A 15,874-nucleotide genomic window follows, 5' to 3' on the forward strand; every position below is an offset into this window, starting at 1 on the left:
CTGGGGAAATACAGCAAGAAAAGAAAAAATGATTACGGGAAAAAAAGGTTGGACAGAAAAAAGGCAAGAAAGTAATTTTTATGTCGTATTGGCATAACGCTATACCCCCGGGGCAGAAAATTTGGGGCGAAGGTGGGCTCGGAAAAATGGGGGAAAATGTTAAATTAGAAAATTTCAATTAAAAAATAAAATTTAAAAATTTTTTAAAACTGTTGCATAATAAAAAAAATTTTTTTTTTCAAATTTTGGGGAAAGTTTAATTTTAAAAATTTTTTTTAACTTTTTTATAAATTTTTAAGTCTTATTCAAAATTTTATCATTTGATAAAACATTTTCTTTAATTGATATTTTAAAATTTTTCAACGGGGGCTTAACGGGGGGCCCGCGAACCCGGGGGGGAACGAGCATGCGGCCCTTTTTTTTTTGGGCCCTCTCCGCCCCCCCCTCCAAATCCTCCCCGTTTTTTTTTTATTGGAAAAAACTGGAATTTTAGAGATGGATGGAGGACAAAATAAGTTGGGTGATGTATTTATGGTAATGGGCCCCCTTTGGGCGCTAATTAAATTTATGGGAAGCCAAAATTAAAAAGAACTTGAATTGGTAAAAAAACAGATCAATTTATTATTTCACATGTCAGAAAGGTCACCTGGACTTGACACAAACAAATCAAAGAAAAAAAGAACAAAAACTCGATATGAGAATCGAAAGCGTTTGCTGTACACGTTTCGAAGCTCGCGATCACAAAAGAAAAAAACTGTTTGTTCGATATCGACCCCAATGTTTTTTGTCGCAAGAAGAAAACAATGTCTTATTTGAAAGTCCACGATCGCGAATCGTACAACAACAATTTGTCCTCTTGTGGACGACCGTTATAATTTATCGAACACGCGCACATATGATTTGACGCGACTTAATAATTGTCTTCAATTATGTGACATTCAATCCTCCAGCAGGATCCGAATATTCGTAATGTTCGATCACGTGCATTTATATGCAATTAACTATCACACAGAATCCTCCAGAAGGATTCGAATATTCGCAGGAGTCGATCACGTGTACGCAGCGTGCACAATACGACGGCGAGTTCGTCGCGACGGCGTACTACGACAATTGTGAGAGAGAGCGCGGGAGAGAGAGAGAGAGAGAGAGAGAGAGAGAGAGAGCACGAGCGAGAGAGAGAATGCACGACATGCATTCACCGATACGCGAATATCGCAGTGAATCCTCCAGCAGGATCCGAATACTCGTAATGTTCGATCACGTGCACGTAGCATGCACGAGACAATGGCGAATTCGTCGCGAGAACGTGTATGTTGCGTCGCGAACGAGATCCGATTACCCGGTTAACTCTTCACTCTCGATATGTCACACATACCGCGCAAATCTGTTCGTATTTGTCGCGATAATACATTCACGCACTTATTACATCGTAACGCGAATTCTTTGGTCTGACTTTGCGACCAACGCCGGCTCTCTCTCCGCGAACGACTGTCCCCGACGGAATGCTACCCTCATCGATCACGCTATCGACCGCCTGATCGCGAGGGGTACACGCGGAACGCGCTAATTGGCCGAAATTGCTTCCGCGGCGCTTCCCGCGGTGCGTGCCGCGAGGTGCTGCCGTGTTAGGCCCGCGGCAATTGCTTTCACTTAAATTCTCGACTGTTCGTGAATTTTCGTTCGATCGAGCGCGGCAAATTTTTCTGAATCCTAAACATACCGCCCGCCTCGAAATTTGAATTTCGAAACTACTCGATCTCGCGGTATACCTTACACAAGGATGCATCGTTCACTCCCCGTGTGAGTGAGGTTTGCTAAATGAAAACTAATTGCGTGTGGATTGTTCGTCACGATTGATCCCATGCAATATATAGATACTGAGATGTAACTCTGATTACGCTCAGATCGCACTAAAGTGAAATTGTAGACTGGAAACGGCCTGACAATATTGACTTAAAGTTGACTTCTAAAGATCACTGTTGTTATCGCGGACGGATTTAACATTAACGCAGATCGCGTAAACAACAGTATCCGCTGTTCGTACTAATTCGCACGACCTTAAACTTAGGATTGCAAGCGCCGCCCGCCTTGGCGACTTTACTTGCACGCTTTGACTTAACTAATGAACATAAACTTGACTTACTTGCTACATAAATTATAACGTAATTAGAATTAGAGAATCGTATAATTAACTTACACTAGAATTATCGCTAATTGCTTGACACTCGAGGTTGATCCTCGATGGAATCGTCAGAATCAACGTCGATTGGAAGCACCATAACTTAGTTATGGGACGCTTATATTCCGAGTTCGCTGTTTTGACGGAAACTACTCGAATTAATCGTCAGAGCCTGGTTGACAGTGGGATTACGCGTCCGAGTTCCCATTGCAAGGAGGAAGAAGAGGATTTTGAATCAGAACCCATGGAACCGATATGGATAAGTGACTTGCCTTTCGCCACTTAGTTCGCTGTTGAAGCGTGTTAATATAGTCGGCGTGCCAATGCTTCCAAAACAACGCTCCGTGATCTGTCGCAACAACTGCCACCGTGACAGTCTGTTTTCATTGATTTGCAGAACAGAAGGTTCTGGATTGATTGTGATTGCCGATCCAATCAAAAGTGACCCGGAGTGAGCACTTCAAAATCGTCAATCGAATCAGTCAATGGGCACAGGGGCCTTGAAGTTAAGCATGCTTCAACTTTACAAAGCACGGTAGTAAGTTCCTCGAAGTGAGGGTGTGATTTCCTAATATCCTACGAAGGTGGTATTTAACGCTTTTGACCCCTGCCTCCCACAATCCACCGAAGTGTGGAGCATGGGGAGGGATAAAACTCCATGTGATGTTATCTGACACGATAAAGTTGAGAAAGTTAACATCGCTTTGAGCGTCTCGATACGCTTGCGACAACTCCTTGTCTGCTCCTGCGAACGTAGTACCATTGTCCGAGTACATGACCTCTGGTAATCCACGTCGCGCACAAAATCTTTGAAAAGCGTTAAGAAAGGCAGCAGTCGAGTAATCACTAACCAGTTCGAGATGAATAGCGCGTGTGGCTAAACAAATAAGAGTGCTATGTAGGCCTTTCGCGAGGTAATTCCTCGGCCGGCTGAAGCACGTGTAAAGACTGGTCCGGCGTAGTCGGACACCGCTATGTAGAAACGCTCGAGAGGGCGCCGAAACACGACTTGTAGGTAGCTGGCCCATCAGCTGACTAGCTACTTGAGCCTTTCCTCTTGTACACGGAACACATTTATAAATAACCGACTTTACTAGACTTCTTGCTCTCAAAATCCAAAATCTTGTCTAAGTTTTGAAAGAGTGGATTGAAGACCGGCATGAGAGATACAACATGCGTATAACGGATGATCATGGTAGTGATCGTAATGGTTGGCTAATAAGATTGGATGCTTGGACTGGAAAGATAATGACGAGTGTTCTATCGCCCCCCAACGCGAATTAGACCGTCAGAATCCAGGAACGGATTTAATGAGAGAATGGACTGTGAGTAGGCAACGGTTGTTTGACTTTAAATTATGGAGCTCGTTTCGAATAGTTCTAAACTGAATGAAGTTCAGCCAGAAGTTTCGTGCTTCGTTGAATTCAACTGTAGTAAGAGCGTGATATTGAGACTTGTTGTTCGATCCTATTGTGTGTTTCTTTCTACACTTCCTTATGAAACGGTAAATGTAGGCGGTAATACGTATCAATTTTGGCCACCATGAATATCGAGTAGTGAGATTCCACGGTTTCATTAGCGTTCACTTGATGCACTTGACACGGTTTTTCTTCTAACTGTGTTTCGTCTATCGGCGTTATTGTGAATGTGGGCCAATCATCCTGTTTAAGACTCAACCATGAAGGTCCGCGCCACCAAATGTCGAAGGCGCTTAATTCTGTGCCGAGTAAACCGCGAGATGCACAGTCAGCGGGATTTTCATGTGTACTGACATGATGCCAAATGCCATCAGATACTCGTGTTTGAATCTCTGTTACGCGATTGCGAGACGAAAGTTTTCCAATGAGATGGGTGCTTGTTTAACCAAGCAAGCACAATACTCGAATCTGTCCAACAATGGACTGGCATTTTCGTGAAATGAAGAGATTTTCTGATGAATTCAATTAGGCGCGCTAATAAGACCGCAGCTGACAATTCTAATCGAGGGATTGTCAGCGGTTTGATAGGCGCGACTTTGGATCGCCCAGCGAGGAGCGAAACAGTTGTATGACCGGATAATGTTGTGACTCTCAAAAAAACTACTGCGGGCGTAAGCTACTTGGGAAGCATCCGCGAAACCGTGTAACTCGATGCTCTTGGTATCTGAATCGCATCCAATCCAGCGACTAAGTTTTATGCTTTTGATGTAAGGAAGTGATTTATAAATCACGCTCCATTGTAAAAGGAGATCTTCTGATAGATTGTCGTCCCAGCCTACTTTGTGTCGCCATAATTTCTGCATAAAAACTTTCGCTTTGAGAACCACGGGTGTGACCCATCCAAGTGGATCGAATATTCTGGCTATGGTAGAGAGAATCGTTCGTTTTGTAGAAGGGAGAGTCTGTGGTAATTCAATTTGAAACTGGAAACAATCGTGCGTCGGATTCCAAAAAATACCGAGAACCTTCAGATTGTTGTCAGTCTCGAATAATTTAAGCTGTGCGAGCCCGTGATGATCCGATGAAATATCTGAGAGCAACTCCGGTTTGTTACTCGCCCATTTGCGAAGATCGAATCCACCGCGTTTCAACAATTTGCAAACTTGATCTCGAGTCTGTTTAAGGAGAGGCATATCTTCGGCCCCAAACAGCACGTCGTCCACATAGACGTTCTCGCTTAAAAACCGCAGATGCTAGTGGAAACGAGCTTCCTTCATCATCGTTTAACTGATTAATGACTCGAAGAGCTAAAAACGGTGCGGAAGCCGTACCGTATGTTACCGTAAGGAGTTGATGTTCTTGAATATTCGAATTTTCATCTATCCATAGGATGCGTTGATAATCTCTATCTCGCGAGTCGACCAATATTTGTCTATACATTTTCGTTATGTCTGCGGAGTAAACGTATTTGTGCTGTCGCCAACGTAATAAAACCGATTGCAGATCTAACTGTAGTTTAGGCCCAGTAAACATGTGAGAATTGAGCGAAGTACCGTTAGAGGTTGTGCATGAGGCGTCAAATACGACTCTCAACCGAGTTGTCGAACTAGTCTCTCGAATGACCGGATGATGAGGGATGTACACGACTTGTGAATTTACTGAATCCACCGGTGCGATTACTTTCATATGATTCAACTGTGCGTATTCGCTCATGAATTCAGCATACTCCTGCTTAATCGCAGGTTGATTATTAATTCTCCGAAGTAACGACGAAAGCCGACGCGCGGCTATTTCGCGAGATTCACCGATTTCGATGGGTGGGCCGTTTCGAAACGGCAGACGCACGATATATCTCCCATCCGATGTTCTCGAATGCGTTTGTTTGAAATGTTCTTCGCATTGTTCGTCATCTGGGGACATTTCAATTGATTGAGGTGTTTCTTCTGCCTCCCAGAATTTAGACAATTGATTTTCGAGAGAACAACAATGAGCGACAACACTGTAACGTTGATTTAACTGAGCTGATTGCACGACGCGACTCGCATCCTCAACAGGCGGAATTACGAGAGTTGAAGTTACCACATGAGAGGGTTGTGTCACGTGATTCGGGATAGAGGTTGTTCCGGATAGGATCCATCCGAAATGCGATTTAATTGCACCTGGTTGACCGAGCGGTCCGTTACGTACGTGAACGAGTACGTGATTATATAAATCGGATCCTATTATGAGATCAATCGGTGTTGATCCGGTAGGATCATCGTCAGCCAATTCCAGATTGGAAATATGTTTCCAATCTTGCGATTGCGAAGCGTTTCTGGGAGCATACCTCGTTAATGCCTTCATAATATAGGCAACCGTTGTGAACCTTGGTTTCGATTTTTTGCGAGGAGTGATGTGAATCAGAGCCGCAGATCGGCATGTACCGGTGTCAGCGCAGCTTATTCCCGACGTTGAAGTAAGCGTTCGTATACGCTTGAGACGTAATATTTGAGCAACGCGCTCCGTCACAAACGTGAGCTCTGATCCACCGTCAATCAAGGCTCTGACAACCAATGAGCGTCCAGAAGGCGCCTGCAAATTCACCTTTGCAGTAGATAAGACAACAGGAGTCGGCGCAGTTGTCATTGTAACTGATGAGAGTGCCGTAACGTTAGGCACGTTGTCGATGACGTCATTCGCGTTTGACGTATTGTTCGCATTTGTAACTTGTTGCAATGAGTCCGAATCGAGATGAATCATAGAATGATGTCGTTTATTACATGTTCGACATGTGAAATTACTTTGACAATTGATCGACATGTGTTTATCACTCAAACAATTAAAACATCGTCGAAATTTCTTAACCAATTCGCGTCGCTGAATCGGACTCTTTGCTACAAATTGCGGACATTTTGAGAGAATGTGCGATTGCTTGCACATTGAACACACTATATTAAATGACGCAGTCGCTGTTGCGCTAGTCACTTTCGCATGTGACTTGGTCTTGTCGTTATCGCGAGGGTGAAGTTCCTCTAACGCGAGAGCACGCGACGAAATAAATTTTAATACTTCTTTGTATGTTGGCGGATTTTCGATATCGCTCGTTTTTAACTTCCACGCACGGCGCGTGGCGGGATCGAACTTCTGAGAGAGAAAATAAACTAACATGTCGCTGACTATATCGTCCGGCGAACGATTAAGACGTTGCAATGTTGAGATCGCTTGTTCGGCTTTATCGCGTAAGGCGTGAAGCTCGACAGCTGACTCACGAGTCATTTTCGGAAGATTATACAAATTCGAAATGTGAGTCTCAATTAATCGGCGCTTATTTTCAAAACGCGCTGTTAATGCTTTCCACGCAACCGAGAAGTTATCCGCGGTGACTTTAATACCTGATATCGCATCGCGAGCTGAGCCTGTTAAACTTGACACTAAAAAATGCATGCGACTGAAGTTCGATAATTCGCGATTGTCTATAATAAGCGATTGAAACCGATCGCGAAAAGTCTCCCACTCCTCAATCTTACCGGTGAACGGCGGCAATTTGATGGGAGGAAGATGTTTGACCGATAATGACGCAGAGTCTGTATGCGCGAACGAAGCGTTGAAAGAGGTTTCACGACTTACGACTGGAACCAGCTCCTCCAAGCACTCGTTCATGTAGTCCATAGCTGCCTGATAGAGGTCCTCGTGGAAGGCGAAGGTCTCCTTTTTGAAGTAGTGAATTGAAACTTGCTTCTCGTCAGGAACAAGCTGCAGCAGTGTCGCGTGATTGCGTACACATTGTGTCCACGTGTCTTGTAAGCTCGTCATTCGCGAGCGAATTTTGGCGGCCGTCAGATTTGACCGACCGATCTTCTTAAAATTGTCGAGAGCTCGAGCAACTGAATAGCAAGCAGTTTGTTGATTTGCGAGAGCTTCTTCCATTTTGACACTGAATTTAATCAACTGAGGTTTCAACGACACTGAATTTAATCAAATTAGTCTTTTACGAATCGAGCTGTCATTCTCTTTGAATGCACTGATAGCGTTTGATGATGTCCGATTTTGAATGTACTTGCAATGTCACTGTGTTTTTTACTTGAGTTTTTTCACTTTTCAATTCGTCACCAATCTCAAATCCGGCTCGAAGGACCAAATGTTGCGAACGCGCGGCTTGAACCGTGGTCCGACGCGAAGCTGCGGCGAACGAGCATGCTCGGCCTTTTTAGGGCCGCGTCTCGCGCGCCGCCTCTCAAATCCTTCACCCGTTTTTTTTTTTATTGGAAAGAAATCATAGGAATCTCATGAGAGATGTGATGGATGGACAATAGGATAATTGTTGAGTGGACTGTATCTTAATAGGGTGATCGCGCACCCATGTGTGCGCTGAGATTGATGATTTACGTAGGAAGCCGAATTGAAAAGAAGTCTTGAAGTTGATGAACAAAAACAGATCAATTTATTATTTCACATGTCAGAAAGTCACCTGGACTTGACACAAACAAATCAAAGAAAAAAAGAACAAAAACTCGATATGAGAATCGAAAGCGTTTGCTGTACACGTTTCGAAGCTCGCGATCACAAAAGAAAAAACTGTTTGTTCGATATCGACACCAATGTTTTTTGTCGCAAGAGAAAACAATGTCTTATTTGAAAGTCACGATCGCGAATCGTACAACAACAAATTTGTCCTCTTGTGGACGACCGTTATAATTTATCGAACACGCGCACATATGATTTGACGCGACTTAATAATTGTCTTCAATTATGTGACATTCAATCCTCCAGCAGGATCCGAATATTCGTAATGTTCGATCACGTGCATTTATATGCAATTAACTATCACACAGAATCCTCCAGAAGGATTCGAATATTCGCAGGAGTCGATCACGTGTACGCAGCGTGCACAATACGACGGCGAGTTCGTCGCGACGGCGTACTACGACAATTGTGAGAGAGAGCGCGGGAGAGAGAGAGAGAGAGAGAGAGAGAGAGAGAGAGAACGAGCGAGAGAGAGAATGCACGACATGCATTCACCGATACGCGAATATCGCAGTGAATCCTCCAGCAGGATCCGAATACTCGTAATGTTCGATCACGTGCACGTAGCATGCACGAGACAATGGCGAATTCGTCGCGAGAACGTGTATGTTGCGTCGCGAACGAGATCCGATTACCCGTTAACTCTTCACTCTCGATATGTCACACAATACCGCGCAAATCTGTTCGTATTTGTCGCGATAATACATTCACGCACTTATTACATCGTAACGCGAATTCTTTGGTCTGACTTGCGACCAACGCCGGCTCTCTCTCCGCGACGACTGTCCCCGACGGAATGCTACCCTCATCGATCACGCTATCGACCGCCTGATCGCGAGGGGTACACGCGGAACGCGCTAATTGGCCGAAAATTTGCTTCCGCGGCGCTTCCCGCGGTGCGTGCCGCGAGGTGCTGCCGTGTTAGGCCCGCGGCAATTGCTTTCACTTAAATTCTCGACTGTTCGTGAATTTTCGTTCGATCGAGCGCGGCAAATATTTCTGAATCCTAAACAAATATAATTAGAAATTCATTATTAATTAGATATGTAAACTATAAATTCATATATAATATTTGAAAATATATGTGAATATTTAAATTTTTATCTTCTCCTTCCTCTCCTTCAATCTCTTTAATATCAATAGGTGTATGTGTGTACACGCGCGCACATTTGTACGTATTTATTTAATTATTGGATAGTTAAGAGTACTTAATTGATAAAAAATTATGACAATAATAATCCTTTTTTATAAGTATGCTGTCTTCTAAGCTGGGCAATAGAGCCAAGGAAACGAAACGAAAAATTAATTAAACGGAACTGTATCTCAATTTCAGCCGATAAAAATATTTATTTCTGAGTTTATTCATACCTTGGGCTAATCACGGCGGTATTTACTAACATCTACTAAAAAGGCAAATGAAAAATATAGGATCGAAAGGGTCTGAATAGCTTAGTTGGTAAGAGCAGTCGCCCGGAAAGTGAAAGACGCGGGTTCGATTCCCGCTTCAGCGACTTTTCGGACCTATATTTTTCTCGCTTATTTCTCCATATGTAAGTTTCGAAATTAATTTATATGTGGAACTTTGGGATCTCAAATTGAGATACAGTTCCGTTTAATTAATTTTTCGTTTCGTTTCCTTGGCTCTATTGCCCAGCTTAGAAGACAGCATACTTATATTATTTATATTGAGAGCCGATAAAAATATTTATTTCTGAATAATCCTTTTGTTTTTTTTTCTTATTATTTACTCAGATTTTTTTGTCTATCTTATAAGATAAACACTTTAGAGATTGAATATTTCAAGTAAACTAATTGTAAGTAAATTTCACATTAATGCATATAGATGTTTAATCATGAATGTACTAAATAAGTACACAAGACGAACAGTGAGTGAGTGAGTGAGAATGAGAGTGTGTGTGAGAGAGAAAGAGAGAGAGAGAGAGAGAGAGAGAGAGAGAGAGAGAGTTAGCCAACATAACCCCGCACGCTGCCGATATGGCGGAGCGCCACTATCGCTATCTGTTGTAAAACGTGCGAGATGGACAAAATTACCACTACATGCATCTTGCATGTGTTGTGTACGTGTGATATATGTGTGCGCATGTGTTGTATACGTGTGAATACGTGTAACACGATACTACTATGTATGCGTGGTCGATGATGATAATGATGATAATGATGACGGGGACGTTTCTTAATAGAAATTTTTCATATTTCGACTTTGCATTTATATATCTCTGCTTACAAATCACGTAGAGCAGAAATAAAGACACTTTTATTATATAATTCGAACTCAATCTATCGATTAAGTCTAGTATAAACTCGATTGCTTCAGCCATTATTGAGGATTCGAAATATTATAAAGACTCAAATGTCCGACTCGCGTTAAGATACACGGTGTCTCCGCTACGCATTTAACTGGTCGCGAGACACTACCGTGTCTCTTGATAATGTAATGATCCGCTTTGCTCACCGAAAAACCCATCACAATAACACGCCGGGAGATCTAACATGATGTAACGAACGAGTTCATAAATATCCAATCTAACTTTGTGCCTCTGTCTATGAGCATCATAAATTTCATTTCTTAAAATGTCTTTAATAGTACCTCTTATAATAAATTTGTGTTTCAATACTGACTTATAATGATATAAATTATTAGTATAACGAGAAAGAAATATAAGATAAGGCGGTGTAACATTCTGATTTAAACAATCTTTTAAAAATTTGATTCGCAAGTTTAATCTAATCAGGCTCTTGTTTAATTTAATCCAATTCTTCAAATGTTTGACCGCGCTCCAATTAAAACTGTGTCCAACAAATTGGAAGAAATTCCTCAACGGACGCATTATTACAGCCAGCGTAAATTCAATATAAAAAAAACTGTTAATCTCGGCTCGAATTATTGTGTTACAATAAAAATAAAATCTCGACGGCAATCGGAGCCTGTGCGGATGACATGCACAAAATTAATAAATTAAAATGAGATCTCAAATCAAACTCATTTATTAAATTCTAAACGTTTCGACCCACTTCGGGTCTTCTTCAGTAGCTGCAAAGTACAAAGAAACAAAAATAAAAGATAATCGGGACAATCAGAAAATTATAAAACTCGTATACATACAATCCGCAAATAAATTAAATATCATTCTCCTCCCTATTCAAACCGTCCGGCCGTCGGAGTGTCTCCCTAACGGTGACCATCGTCAGGAGGGAAGCAGAGCAGTGACTCCCTTACCAACACTAATCAACATAGTATAAATTAAACGTATAAAATCCACAAGAATTATAAATTAAAAACCGGGAAGAACACTCACCCCGACAGCAAAAACAGAGAGAAGACGATGCTACACGTGACACATCACTCTAACGACTGTGCGGTATTCTACCTCGACACAGTCGATACATATATACGCAAAAAAACAAATATAAAAATAAAATATGAAAATAAAAATAAAAACAACTAATACTTATCGGCAGTCATGTCAAAGGTCTAACGAAAAATCCGGTTATGTATAATCACAAAGCTAGATTTTGGTAAATTTTTCAAATAACAGATCAAAATTCTCGTTTAATTTATCGGTGTCGCTATGTAAATTTAAACTATTCTTCTGACGCTTTATGTGGATCATTTCGGATATCAAACGTTTACCTAAAAAAAGGGAACAGGCCGAGGAGAGGCGGAAGAGAAGGCGGACGAGGACGGGGACGGCGATAACGTGTATATAATAAATATACATATATATATACAATATACATAAATAAATATACATATATATACATTCTTCATTTTATTTAAATAAAAACCTTATAGATAGAACTTTATAACCCTAACATATTATGAATTGTTAAATAAACCGCAAAACATTATTGATACTATAATTATTTGGTGAATAACATTATTGATAATAATAATAGAAATAATAGAAAATGGTGTTGTGATTGTGATTGAAACAAACATTCTTTCTAAACAGAGTTCGATTATAGTATAAATTTCTTTATTTAAAATGTGCTATATTTAAATCATTTAATTATTTTTTTCGTTCAAGTACATTTAACAGCAAAAACTGCATATACGTAGGTATGTATTTGACTCTACTGCCATTACTTGAAACAAATACATTATTCGACATTAACAAATTGGAACTCTGGAATTATTGCGATAAATAGATTATATTGCGATATAAAATTACGAGTAATTTTTTTTATTGTACAGACTAGGTTTAAATTTTTGAGGACCTTCTTTTGAACATGACTTGACCTTTTTATTTTTATGATTTTTTGGAGATAGGGTGAGAGAGGACGAATGAGGGTAAGAGAAGATGAGATAGGCGAAAGAGGGTGAAAGAGAACGAAAGAGGGTAAGAAAGGACGTACGAGGGTAAAAGAGGTGAGAGAGAGAGTGAGAGAGAACGAAAGAGGGTGAGATAGGACGAAAGAGGGTGAAAGAGGGCGAAAGAGGGTGAGAGGGAATAAAAAAGGGTGAGACAGAATGAAAGAGGGTGAGAGAGGACAAAGGAGAGTGAAAGAGGACGAAAGAGGGTGAGAGAAGTCGAAAGAAGGTGAGAGAGAATGAAAGAGAGTGAGAGAGGACAAAGGAGAGTGAAAGAGGACGAAAGAGGGTGAGAGGGCAAAAGAGGGTGAAAGACGACGAAACAGGGTGAAAGAGGGTGAGAAGGAATGAAAGAGGGTGAGAGAGAATGAAAGAGGTGTGAAGAGGACGAAAGAGGTGAAGAGGGTGAGAGAGGACGAAAGAGGGTGAGGTAGACGAAATAGAGTAAGAGGACGAAAGAGGGTAAAAGAGGGCGAAAGAGGGTTGAAAGAAGACGAAAGAGAGTGAAAGAGGACGAAAGAGGGTTGAAAGAGACGAAAGAGGGTGAAAGATACGAAAGAAGTAAAAAGGGGTGAAGAGTGTTGAGAGAAGACGAAAGATGGTGAAAAGACGAAATAGGACGAAAAGGATGAAAGAGCGAAAGATGTGTGAAAGAGGACGAAAGAGGGTGAAAGGACGAAAGAGGGTGAAAAGGGTGAAAGAGGACAACAGAGGGTGAGAGAGAACGAAAAAACTAAAAAAATAGGACAAAAGAGGGTGAGTTAGGGCGAAAGAGGAGTGGGAGTGGGGGTGGGGGTGGGGCGAGACGGGATGTGGGAGAAAAAGGGGTGGGTGGAAGTTGAGGGAGGTGTGAGTGAAAGGTGAGAAGAGATTTATATATATATATAATTCTGATGACGTCAGCGGACGCGGACAGAGAAGAAGAAGAAGAAGACGACGTTACTTCATTTTTCATGAAAAACGTCACTTTTTGACCGTTTGTATGTCCAGAACGGCTTGACCGATTTTATTTCTTCTCGGCTCAAATTACTCGTGGCGATGCCGTTTTTCAGGTTATATTACGTGCAATTCAAAATTTTTTATATTTTAGTAGTTCTACACCCCCAAAAAATGGACTTTGATGGTGCAGGATATGAGACTTGTAGTGTCTTTTAAGGTCTTTTAGGGTTTGAACATGGCCGGAGACACTACCGCGTCTCCTGATCAAAATTTTATTACATCTATTGGTCGCCAGAACAACAAGAAATATATACTTCTCGGTGTAAAAAAAATCGAAATGCTATCTTAACAATTGATGCAACAGGAAGTATAGCGACACGGATAACGAAGAGCGACCCGCACGTGTTTTTGTATCAGTGCATGCTTGTAACAAAGAAAGGCAGTGCGCCAGTTTTTCAGATGGTTTCTGCAGATCAAAGGTCGTTCATAATTGCCCATTTTTTACGTTTTATTTTAACAAAAAATGTGCCACGACCATCTATAATTGTGTGTGATTTTGGGCGAGCTTTAGTAAATGCTGTTGCAGAAGTATTCGGCAGATGTTCCGATTTACGTGACTATTTGCAAAAATGTTATGATGTAACTGTACAGGGTTCATCGGTATTACCAGCGGCATATGTAAGACTCGACGTGAGTCATTTTATTTCAATGGTGTCTCGGTGGAAATGTTTGGATAAAAAGATAATAGCGGCCCGGCGATTTTACATACGCTGTATTTCCCAAGCGTATCAAATGCACGATTTCGACAAATTAACAGATTTTATAGAGTCGATGTTAGCTGTGGCGTTAAGCGAAATGATTGGCAATACGATGCTAAACTGAGTGTTAGTAAAACTGAAAGTAAATATAGAGAATTTAGTGCTAGGAATTATAAAGAGTTTGATGAAAATAAATTTGCTATATTAGTGAAAAATAAATTACAAGAAAGCCAGGAATGTCAGTGTGAATGTATGGGTGTCAGTGAGAGGGCGAAAAAACTTGTCGATAGTATAGTGGGTGCGTTAGATGTAATGGCGCCGAGGAAAAAATTTAGAATTCCGAAAGTTTGGGAAGGGAAGAAATGGTTTTCAGACGAAATAAAAGAGGCTGCGGATAGAAGGGATAAGGCATATCCTAAAAAAATCATAAAAATGAAAAGGTCAGGCCATGTTCAAAAGAAGGTACTCAAAAATTTAAACGATCTAATAATAAATTATCACGAAAAGTAACTGATATGTTATTCAAGGTGCCAGTTCAAAGTGAACATACGTAAAGTGTATATTATCTAAATTTAGTAATAATATATTACCATGAAAAGTAACTGTGATATTTTATTCAAGGTGCAAGTTCACATTGAATATACATACATATAAGTAAAACTGATTACAATTTGATTCTAGAAAATAAGTGCGATATGTTATTCTTAGTGCACAAAATATAATAGTCGTTTATAGAGATTTGATTTGAAATTCATACTAGCCCGTACAATGAAAAATAATTGCTCGTAATTCCAGAGTACCAATTTGTTAATGACTCAGAAAAATAACATGGCGGCCTGCTCTCAAAAAACTATGATGTTTCTCGATGTCCATTTAGAAATAATGTCGAAGCTCTTACAGAATAATTACTACAACATTTGAAGTACGAAAAGTATTACATTAGAAGAAGATTAGATTAGAATAAGGATTCCACGTATTTTTAAAAGCTCTACACACAACGAAGTGAATATACAAAACTATATACAAATACCTTTTTCTTCTGTGTTTCTGAAGAAAATTGTAAGTCAAATGAAACCTTGCTATTCAAAACCTATTCTTCATGATCGCAAGACACTATTTTCTATTTAAAAGACATCTGCTAAAATTTTAATAAATAGATATTATTTATGATAGAAATGATTTTATTTATGATAAAAATGATTTATAAATTTTACTTAATACACACCCGTTTCGAGCAACAAGGCAAAGTTTTCTGATCAATAACTTACTCCCTGAAAATACGGTATAACACAAATCGGAAGTTGATACGAAAATTCGAAATTTTACTAAAGAAAGATTGGAGGTTTTTAATTTATACAATTTTCACAACTCTTATTTCAATTATTTATTCTACCCATCGAAAGTTTTTTGAGAGCAGGCCGCCATGTTATTTTTCTGAGTCATTAACAAATTGGTACTCTGGAATTACGAGCAATTATTTTTCATTGTACGGGCTAGTATGAATTTCAAATCAAATCTCTATAAACGACTATTATTATTTGTGCACTAAGAATAACATATCGCACTTATTTCTAGAATCAAATTGTAATCAGTTTTACTTATATGTATGTATATTCAATGTGAACTTGCACCTTGAATAAAATATCACAGTTACTTTTCATGGTAATATATTATTACTAAATTTAGATAATATACACTTTACGTATGTTCACTTTGAAACAACCTGGCACGTTGTACCAATCCA

The 15,874-nt window shown here is 40.2% G+C and overlaps 1 protein-coding gene across 1 annotated transcript; it reads right to left on the reverse strand.

Annotated features, from left to right (window-relative positions):
* Positions 1 to 2,685: 2,685 nt before the first annotated feature.
* On the reverse strand, positions 2,686 to 7,503 carry LOC114934044 (uncharacterized). Its single transcript, XM_085488129.1, has 4 exons — positions 4,939 to 7,503; positions 4,231 to 4,850; positions 3,704 to 3,946; positions 2,686 to 3,235 (listed from the first exon to the last, which is right to left on the reverse strand). The coding sequence occupies exons 1-4, from the start codon at positions 7,501 to 7,503 to the stop codon at positions 2,686 to 2,688; spliced, it is 3,978 nt and encodes a 1,325-aa protein (XP_085344255.1).
* Between the last annotated feature and the right edge of the window lie 8,371 nt (positions 7,504 to 15,874).

Source organism: Nylanderia fulva, unplaced genomic scaffold (assembly GCF_048542155.1).
Source record: "Nylanderia fulva isolate GAGA-0341 unplaced genomic scaffold, ASM4854215v1 Scaffold639, whole genome shotgun sequence".
In the NCBI taxonomy this organism is placed as follows: Eukaryota; Metazoa; Arthropoda; class Insecta; order Hymenoptera; family Formicidae; genus Nylanderia; species Nylanderia fulva.

Excerpts from the sequence above, each read along its gene's own strand:
- LOC114934044 (XM_085488129.1), bottom strand. The coding sequence starts at position 7,503 with ATGGAAGAAGCTCTCGCAAATCAACAAACTGCTTGCTATTCAGTTGCT. Across the intron at positions 4,851-4,938 it reads AAGAACATCAACTCCTTACG|CATCTGCGGTTTTTAAGCGA; the intron begins GTAACATACGGT and ends CGTTTCCACTAG. Across the intron at positions 3,236-3,703 it reads ATGGTGGCCAAAATTGATAC|AGGAAAGGCTCAAGTAGCTA; the intron begins GTATTACCGCCT and ends TCCGTGTACAAG.